The 10,068-nt window shown below is 40.1% G+C and overlaps 1 protein-coding gene across 2 annotated transcripts in view; it reads left to right on the top strand.

Moving 5' to 3' along the window:
- The window catches only part of KSR2 (kinase suppressor of ras 2), a 349,645-nt gene that overhangs the window by 304,727 nt on the left and 34,850 nt on the right, over window positions 1-10,068 (top strand). For both annotated transcript variants that reach the window (XM_078381644.1, XM_020812104.3), the window contains exons 16-17: window positions 2,410-2,543; window positions 9,141-9,272. In XM_078381644.1, coding sequence (XP_078237770.1) covers window positions 2,410-2,543; window positions 9,141-9,272 — 266 coding nt within the window. The remainder of the gene's footprint in view (window positions 1-2,409; window positions 2,544-9,140; window positions 9,273-10,068) is intronic.

The following is a 10,068-nucleotide window of genomic DNA, read 5'->3' as shown; positions in this document are numbered from 1 at the left end:
TACTACTTGCACTTTCTTCATGTTTCGTATCAGATTTTGAGATTTTGTTATTCCATCCTGCAAAAAAATGGGGAAAACAGCATGCTTTTCATTATATATACTTTTTGAAGATATGCATTTTTAGTTGTATGCGTTTATTTGTATATGATCTGGAAAAGAAGGAAAAATAAAATGAGCTTCTGATGCTGACAGTTCTTCTGAATAATGAGAAACCAAGGCAGCTGCTTTTGCTGTTAATGTTGCAGATTGCACATTAGAAAAAATTGTGAAGGAAATTAAGAAAGAAAGAAAGATTAATGCAGATTTATTTTACATTCCTAGTAAATATTATCACAGCAGGAATGACTTTATGTTGCTTATGTATCATTCTTGGTACTACTTTAAACTATCTTGTGGCCCGCATAGGACCCCTATCATTGGGGCAGGAGCTCTTTGGATTGATAGAATCTTGAAAAAAAAACTTCTCAGGGTGCCTTTAAATATGCCCTTTAAAAATAAGCAAAAAAAAAAAAATCAAAATTACTGATGATTACCAGTGGTTCTTAACCTTTGTTACTTAGGTGTTTTTGAACTTCAACTCCCAGAAACCCCAGCCAGCAGAGCTGATGGTGAAGGCTTCTGGGAGTTGCAGTCCAAAAACATCTGAGTAACAAAGGTTAAGAACCAGTGTACTAGACAGACACAAAAACACTCCACTGTTCCTTATCATTATGTTACTTCTGAAATGCAGCTTTGCATGTAGCCTTTTTGCAAGAGGTTTTTTTAATATCATGCATTTTCACTTACATACACACTTTGTGACCATTTCCCTAGTAGATGCATATTCGTACAAATTTTTCCTGAATATAACATGTTGTGCATATTACCTTTATTAATGCATGCATTTTTGCTTGCTTTCCCCAACATATACACTTCTGTACATACTTTGTCTCCATATTTCATTAAAAAACTGCATTGCAGAGTTCAGACCCATGCAAACACCATGCCATAATTGCTGCTCTTAAGCGACTAGATTGTATTCCCAAAAAAATAAAATGTATGAACAGTTTAACCTGTTATAGAGACCATGAAAAGGCATCAGTTTAGTTGTCTCCTTACATATGAAGCATGGCCAAGCAGATGATGGTCAGCTTGTTCTTTGTTGACCAACCTTGGGTAACCTAGGTGTTATTTGACTGCAACGCCCAGAAACCCCAGTCAGCACAGCTGGTTTCTGAGAATTACAATCCAGGAACACGGGTTATCAGAAGCTGGGAACAACTGCTCAGAGGGTAGGATCCAAACCAACAGCCAGAAATCACAACTCAGAGGACATTGTCTACACTTCCAGTTTTGTATCTTCATCCGCTTTTTTGATGAATTTTTGGACACTTTACTTGTTGCTTTTTAGGATACCAAAGAACTGACAGTGAGCTCTGGGTATGAACTGTAAACCTGCTACTAATCTATCTAATACTAATGAATCATCAGTAATAATTAATATACATTTCACTAGTTTGGGCATTATTTATTCTTTCTTTCTTTGTTTCTTTCTTTCATTCATTCATTTCATTTCATTTCAATGTTATTCCACCCATCTGGCCTGGAACCACTCTGGGAGGTTTAAAACAAGCACAGCAAGAATATGATTAAATTCAATTGAATAGATTAGAAAATAAAAATAATAAAAGGCAAATAAACAATACATCAAAATAATTGAAATGCATTTGCATAAAGAATGGCTACTAGAATGTCTTGAAGGGTCTTGCCAAAAGGTGTGCTGAGGCAAGATATATTATACACACAGCATTCTCCTCATCTATGAAGATTGAGAATCTATATATTAAAAAAGAGAGATCAAATTGATTATTTAAAATATTTATACCCCATCCTTCTCCTCAAGGGGACCCAATGTTAAAGGAAAGAGCTTAGAAACTGGAAGAGGGGAGAGGCAGGAATATGCCATCATGACTTTTCTCTTCTCAACATGTCTTGAGCTGGTCCTCTCTAGGAGCTGAATTGGTTGGTGTCTGAAGTATTTTTGAAACCTATGGTTTTAAGACACTGTGGCAAGAATCTTGTTGGTGTTTGGGTAAGATTTCTTTAACTTGCCACAGCTAATTGCAACTAATTGATGAGATGCCAGAGTGCATCTGGGTCATGCATCAGCTAATGCACCCAACTGTGCTCCTGAGGTGCACCCAGATACCCAGTCAGCTACCATTAGGTGCAGTAATTTATGCAGACCTTACACAAATGCCAGTAGAATTCCAGCCTGAGGGTTTAAAAACTACCTTTTTTCTTCATTAAATCGTTTCTGTGTGGGCCACAGCAAAGTGTCTCAGTGAGTGCAGATGGATGTGTGTGTGCACCATTTTTTTAGAGAAACACAAGCCAGTCTCTCAGTTCCTCTTCTCTCCCCTCTTTCAGGGGATGGGCTATCTTCATGCAAAGGGGATTCTCCACAAAGATCTCAAATCTAAAAATGTTTTCTATGACAATGGGAAAGTCGTGATCACAGACTTTGGCCTCTTCAGCATATCAGGCGTTCTGCAAGCAGGAAGGTAGGTGGCAAATATAGTCTTGTTCAGCTGCCAGTTCCATGTATGTACACCTGTTAAATTGTTTGATAAATATTATTCTTCAACCACCATCTTTTTCAGAGCAAAACAGGAAACTACTAATATTAAGGTAAAAATTGCACGCACGCACGCACACGCACACATACACACACAAACATACATACCAAGACCATTTGCCCCCATGAAAGGTAAGGATTTTTCTTGACTTTTTAGGAGAGGGGAAAGAATTCCAAAGAACTTTCATGATGAGGTCATTGATTGGAAATAAAATACTAGATGTTGAGGGTGTCTTTCTTTCCTTTCGCTCTCTCTCATTTCATCACATTTTAAGTTAATTTAGGGTGCATCAGGCAGGCATTTAGCCTGCTGTTTGGACCACGATGGGGTGGGTTCATTCACTCCTTTTTCCAAACACCATAATCTCCGGATTAACCAATTTTTCCCCGGAACACTCCTATTTGGACTTTTCTGAACCCTGTCAGGGGCTTCTGTTTTTTTGGTGTAGATAGGATTGCTCTGGTTTGGTCCATTTCCAGTGTGTCTGAATCACTGGAAATGGACCAAAAGCAAACATTCTTCTCGCAGCAGACCGCCCTGCCCTGCACTGCCCTAATACACCTTAGCTTTCCTAATACTCATTTACTTTCCATCAATCTTTTAGATCTTTAAAGTGATGTCATACATATTCCCTGGCTTTGTACATACTGTAGTTTTGTTTTGTTTTTAAAAAATTAATGAATGAAATAAGGCCCATTCACGGAGCCAAGGAAGTTATTAGTTTGTCTCTATTGTGAAGTGGTTCTCTTCAAGCCACTTCATGATACTGGGAGATTGACAGCAGGCTGCTGCAGATCAGAAAGGGTCACTTGAGGTCTGTATGCCATTTGGATGAGAGGATTGCTTCGAATGACATGCCAGACTGCCCAGTGACCCTGTTTAGCCCACTCCAGCCTGTTCTTAACATTATGTGTGTAGACAATCCATTAGATGTTTTGTAAACTTCAGAAGTGAACAGTAATGTTTGCTTCCCCACTGTGCAGAAATGACAACTTTCGGGACTGACTGCATTAGAAAGTAGACTGGAACAATTGGCACAAGTAACAGGAGATGCTGGGAGGACCAGTGGTGTTGCCGTTCAGCTGTGCCTCCTTAGCCCCCAGCTTTTTGCTTTCTCCAAAAAAGAGATTTGTCTGCCATTCCGCATGTCTGGTACCCATTAAAAATAGGCTGTGTTGGAAGATGCAATTTTTTTGGTCACAGCTGAAGAGACCCTATGGATCATCGAGTCCAGACCTTGTCAGGGAGATGCAGTGGGTGCTGAATGCCCAGCCTCCAGCTTAACGGCCAGATACATAAACCTATTTATTCCCTTTTCTTGTACTTGAAGCAGGAATATATCTCTGGCCACCAAATGGTGTGTTTTGTTGAAAGAATGTATGCAGCTGCTGGGTGGCTGCACAACAGTGGCTTGTCATTTTTGACAGAAAGTCCTCACTTTATTTTCCAGTGAGGTAAGACCCTATTACACATAGAAGTGCTGTACTTTCCTTGATTTTAGCCATGGACTAGAGTGTTGTGTCCATGAAGTGGCTGGGTTTGGCGATGTGTTACCTTATTCATTATTTGCCAGCACTTCTTGAAATACTTCTTAAAGGGCAATGCCAAACAAATAATAGACTTTTTCAATGGGGGTAGTTTTCTGGGAGCCAATAATAATCCTTCATGAGAGCTACCTCCACTTGTTCAGCATGTGTTGATTTATACCATACAGCAATAACATATTCTGCTGTAGAAAAGTACAGGGTATTGTGTATTGTTTGTAAGTGTACACCCCAATCTGACCCAGCCAGTTTCCAAAGCATGTTATTTCTGGTGGCAATTGACTGCTTGATGCCTTTTAGCCCCCTAGATGATGGCTAAAATCAACATAAAGTTTTCTGCATAGATTTTAAGTTCTAAATATTAAACCAGAAGAGGCTAGACTGAATCTATGGAGAGCAAAAACAATACACATTGCTGAATTTATGGATGCTGAAGAATATCTCCCACCAGGACAAGTCCAGCTCTACTCTCTGGAAATCGCTTAATAGACATTGAAGCAAAGTAGGAATATCAAAGAATAATCAACTAAAATGTGGCTACTTGGACACAGGACAATTTTCTGTGACTGTGGAGAAATTCAATTTAAAAACAGCACATGCAATTTATGCCATACCACATGTACAAAAGAACATCTAGCAAATGGCCAAGATTGAATTTGTTTTTGAGTTTACCTATATTGCATATATGTTCATGATTTTAAATTGTGCAACATTCTGGTGCAATTACAGAAAGGGAGAAAGACCAAAGCACTTTAGAGATTTCCCTCCCCCAGATATTTTTGTGCCACCCCACAAAATAATAATAATAATAAAATTGAGACTGAGTCTGGCCAATATACAGGAAACATAACAATAGTTCCTTGAAAATGAAGCGTTAGTTTTAATTTAACTGAGAACAGAATGAGGTTCAACACTGATGAAAAAATGAAGGGAATTACTTCTTAATACTTTCCCCTTTGGCTGCTTCCCCAAGTTGATGCTTTCTCATCTGGAGAAAAAAAAAGACAGCATCCCCATATGATTGTTTTCCTATAGGAAGAAAAACAGCTATGGGAGAGGGTGCTTTTGGCTGGGTAAATCATGGGGAATAAAAGGGTAAAGCAGATTCCCACATTCTCTGTTATACAATGTTAAACTATTGTTGCCTTCCTGATCCAAAGGCTGTCTCTGTCTAAATGTTGTCAGCCTGGATGGAGTGAAAAAGAACTATACTGTGACCATGGAGACGTTTTTTCTAATCAGCTTTCCACTATGTATCCCTTCATCTGAAACTCTATTAATTTGTTCTGAGACGGTTCACTGCCAGTGGTCCCTAACTGAGATGTAACTTACTCTACTTTCAGATTCTCCACATTTAAAAATAATAATAATTCATTAAATAAATAAAAATAAAACTCCAGGTATTGTGAAGATTTCCTCACAGTCAGTTATTGTTTTACTGCAAAGCTGCCAGTGAGATAGAGCACGTTATTTTAATCTTTCTGTAATTATGATGTGTAAAAGGCACCGGATTAAAGAAAGAGATAATGGCCTGCCTATTTTCCTCCTTCCTCCTCCTCCATCTGTGTATCAGTTGTGAGGCAGAACTGGTTAAGTAGATTGTGAGTGAGTTCAGTGTTTCTTTATTCACACCCCACATACATGTGTGTGCACACATACATATATACACGCACAGGGAGTGCATAGGTGTCTATACACTTCCCAGTTTTTCATGTAGCAATTTTCTATTTCTTGACCTTATTCTATTATTTTGAGACCCATTTCCATGGAACAGAAAGCTTGGAAAGTTCCATTCTGTAAGAAAAGTAAGCCCATAAACTAGTTGTCATGATAGTCGATTAGGGGAAAAAAAAACATTTTCTTTCCCCCTTTCTCAAAAGTTATTAAAATGGTTGCATTTGTTACTCTTTGCTTAGCATATATCTGTCAAGGAAGTGACATTGTCAGAAAATTGGCACCCTGATTCAGCAACATTATTAAAGGCACATAGATTTGTAGCAAGACTTTGAAGATCCAAGCACTCACATTCCTTCTCCAGAATAGACGAATGTGTCAATTTTCCCCACATGCTTTTTTTTTTTTGTAATTTCATGTTCTTTGAACTTTTAAGTTTACAAATTCTAGTAAAATATAATTTTAAAGCGAACTCAGTTCTAGGCATAAACAAATGTAATTATTTTTCCTCCATTGGAGCCTTGGTGTAAGACACACAGCTGGCTGTAATTCATTTTGCGTGTTGAATGTGGTTTTCTTTTGTCTTGTCTGTTTGAGGAGGAATAATAATATCCTTACGCCCAGGTACAGAGTGTGGAGGTTCTCTCTTTGAACTACAGCCTCAAAAATCCCAAAAACCAATGGTCCCTGGCTATGCTTGCCTGCGGATTATTTACGTTGCAGTCCTCCAAAAGTAGCTTTTCCAAGCTCTGCTCTGCTTTTGGTCACTCGGCTTCTCTCAGTGTGCGTTCTGTGACTTAGCAGGGGAGGTTCCCAAATTTGCACCTGCCAACATCTGCCCCGGAGCAAGCAGCCCGCCTTCTCCAAGGATGACTCAGGCTCAGCAGAGGCTACGACAAGCCCCCCCCCCCGCCTTGCTGGTGGGCTGCACTAATTCTGCTTGGCATTCGCTGGAGTCCCACAAGTGCTCTAATCAAACCCCCATATTTCAATTTTGTTTGTTGTTACTTTCTGGAGAAAATTATAGGGCTCCTCTCTGAAGGAGAGCAAGAAGCCTTAATTAGTTGTACTGCATGGGATCTTTCTTCTAAGTGACAGAAAAGGGAGCTTTGTCACTGCTTAAGATAGGGAGCTGGTTTTCAGCACTGGTGCCAGTTACTTGGCACCCCTGTACTGCTGCTAGGGACCCCAGCACCCTTTTAGGGTCCTCCCTTGATGTTTGCCCTGGAGTGACATAAAGACAGGTGCTCAGAGCACAGTTATATTTTGGGACTACAATTCTGAGAATTCCCCAGATCTTCCTGCCTGGGAGATTGTGGAAGTTGTGGCCCCCCTCCAAAAAAACCCCACTGTTTCTGATCTCTGTTTCCACCACTGGCAGATAAGCCTTGCCAAGGCTCACCAACCAAGGAAGAGCACTAGCAACTGCCATTTTTTCCAAACCTCTCTCCCCCGTTCCCCCCCCCCCCCCCAAGATCTGGAACTTCACCTTGACTTTCTACCTAACTGGCTCCATCTATCTGAAATTAATAATTATGTCTTTCTGTGTTGGCTGGTGGGAAATATGAGATGAAAATACAGTTGCACTTGTGTTCTGATGGTGGTCCCTCTCAAAGGCATCCTGGGGTAAACAGAATGCCGGACCAGAGGAGGCCTCTCTCGATACTCATCTTTTCATTTTGTGACTCTCCTTTTCTTCTTCCTAGATGTTCAGAGAAACATAAACTTCCTCCCCGCCCCCATGTTCATAACAACCCTTTGAAATGATTTGAGAAAGAATTTTGAAGCAGTGCTTCTCTAGATTACAGCACCCACTATGACCACACTAGCTGGGCTTATTTCCATGTGTAAGATGACCCTCAATTTCTAAGCTAAAGATTTTAGACAAAAGTATTGTTTTATACATAGAAAAATACAGTATATCATGGAAAAAGGGGGAAAAACAAGAAAAAGAATTTTCACATGCATTACAAGAACTAGCCATTAGAGGGCACAAGTGACCATTCTATGTATTCTTCACTAACAAGTACAGTGGTGCCTTGCTTAACGGGTGCCCCGTTTAACAATGAAATCGCATACCGGTGAACTTTTTGCGATCGCTTTTGCAATCGCATTGTGATGTTTTAAATGGGAAAAAATCGCTTTGCGATGATCGGTACCCTGTTTCGCTTACCATTCATCACAAAGCGATGATTTTTAACAGCTGATCAGCGGTTCCAAAATGGCCACCGGGTAAAAAAAATGGCCGCCCGCTGTTTTCTGGGATGGATTCCTCGCTTACTGGGCAGCGAAAATGGCCACCATATGGAGGATTTTCGCTTAAAGGTGAGTCTGAAGCCCATAGGAACGCATTGAAGGGGTTTCAATGCATGCCTAGGGGTTTTTAATATCGCATATCAACGAAATCACTTTGCAGCGATTTTTGCTGCACCGATTATCGTCGCTATGTGAGGCGCCACTGTACTGTACAGTGTACTCTGTTTCCCCGAAAATAAGACCTAATCTGAAAATAAGGCCTAGTATGATTTTTCAATACGCTCATAATATAAGCCCTATCCCCAAAATAAGCCCCCGTCAAGTGAAATCCTGCCCTCCACCATTGTGCAGCAATCATAAAAAGATGACATGACTTTATTTGAATAAATGTAGAATGTTGTACATGAAAAAAAATAAAACGTCCCCTGAAAATAAGCCCTAGTGCATTTTGGGAGCAATAATCAATATAAGACCCTGCCTTATTTTCAGGGAAACACAGTATTCATAGCACAGTCTCTGGCTGCCTCCATTGGCCAGTTCTGTTAATACATGTGAAAATGGTTTTTCTAGATTTTTATTTTTAATATTTTCAGACCATGGATAAGTGAAACAGTGGATACTGAACCTGAGGATATGGAGTTCCTACTGTTTTGTTTACTTATATAGCTATTAATGAACCTTGCAAACCCAATTTCACAAAATGAGTCTCTTATTCACAACATACATATATAAAAGACAACACACATCATTGGTTTAAGATCTCTTACAACTGTGTGTTGTTCTTTGCTCTGAAGGCTAGTGTAAAAGAGAGGCCAATGAAAGAATGGAAAGCAGCTGTCCCAGAAAGAAGACTGCAGAAGAACGGCCCAGTCTTCTCCCTCCATCTTCGATCTCTGAATCTTATTATAAGAGACAGAATAAAGTTGAGAGAGACCAGAACTCGGCCTAAAGAGTTGGAGGAGATCAGTTTGATTTTTGTTATTATTTCAGATGTGAAAATCCCAGAACTGATCAAGACTTAGTGATTAATTTTTCCTTTACCTTTCAGGAGGGAGAACAAACTACGCATCCAGAATGGATGGTTGTGTCACTTGGCCCCAGAGATTATCCGCCATTTGTCACCTGACACAGAAGAAGACAAGTTGCCTTTCTCCAAGCACTCAGATGTCTTTGCACTTGGGTAGGTGGATTTTTTTTTTTGTTACGGCAAAGGTGAAACAGCAAAAGAAGTACTGTGTGTGATATTGCTTCAGTCGCACTTTTAATAGAATCATAGAATTGTCATAGGGACCTTGGAGGTCTTCTAGTCCAACCCCCTGCCCAAGGCAGGAGACCTCATACCATCCTGGATAGATGGCTGTCCAATCTTTTCTTGAAAACCTCCAGCCATGGGGCACCCACAACATCAGGTGGCAAGCTGTTCCACTGCTTAATGGTTCTCACTGTCAGGAAATTCCTCCTTATTTCCAGGTTGGATCTCCCTCTGATGACATTCCACCAATTGGTTCTTGTCCTACCCTCAGGCACAATGGAGAATAAATCGGTACCCTTTTCCCTGTGGCAACCCTTCAGATATTGGAAGACTGCTATCGTGTCTCCCCTCAGTCTTCTCTTCGTTAAGCTAAACAGACCTAGTTCTTTTAGTCATTCTTCATAGAATTTGTCAGAGAACTCCTGGGGATGGGGGAAACAACCTTTTCCCAAAATTTTTCTCCCATCTCATGACATTGCCAAATGAATTAACTTTAGATTTTTGTGTAATTGGCTTTGCTGTTTGACAAAGAGCTATCTCACATGGTATATATTTTGGCAATGCGCCTGGAAAACGTCGTAGTCAGCCCCCAAAGCATGTGCAGTATACATTATGACCCCAGAGAAGAAACTCAGCTCAAAATGCAACTGAAGGTTAGACATTGGGCAAATGCATGTTGCCCATTAGGTAAATCTCAGCTTCTGTAGTATATTTAATTCATTAT

The sequence above is a fragment of the Pogona vitticeps genome, chromosome 14 (assembly GCF_051106095.1).
Source record: "Pogona vitticeps strain Pit_001003342236 chromosome 14, PviZW2.1, whole genome shotgun sequence".
NCBI lineage: Eukaryota > Metazoa > Chordata > Lepidosauria > Squamata > Agamidae > Pogona > Pogona vitticeps.
Note: the sequence above shows the minus strand (reverse complement) of the source record. Positions and strands in the feature narration are given on the sequence as shown.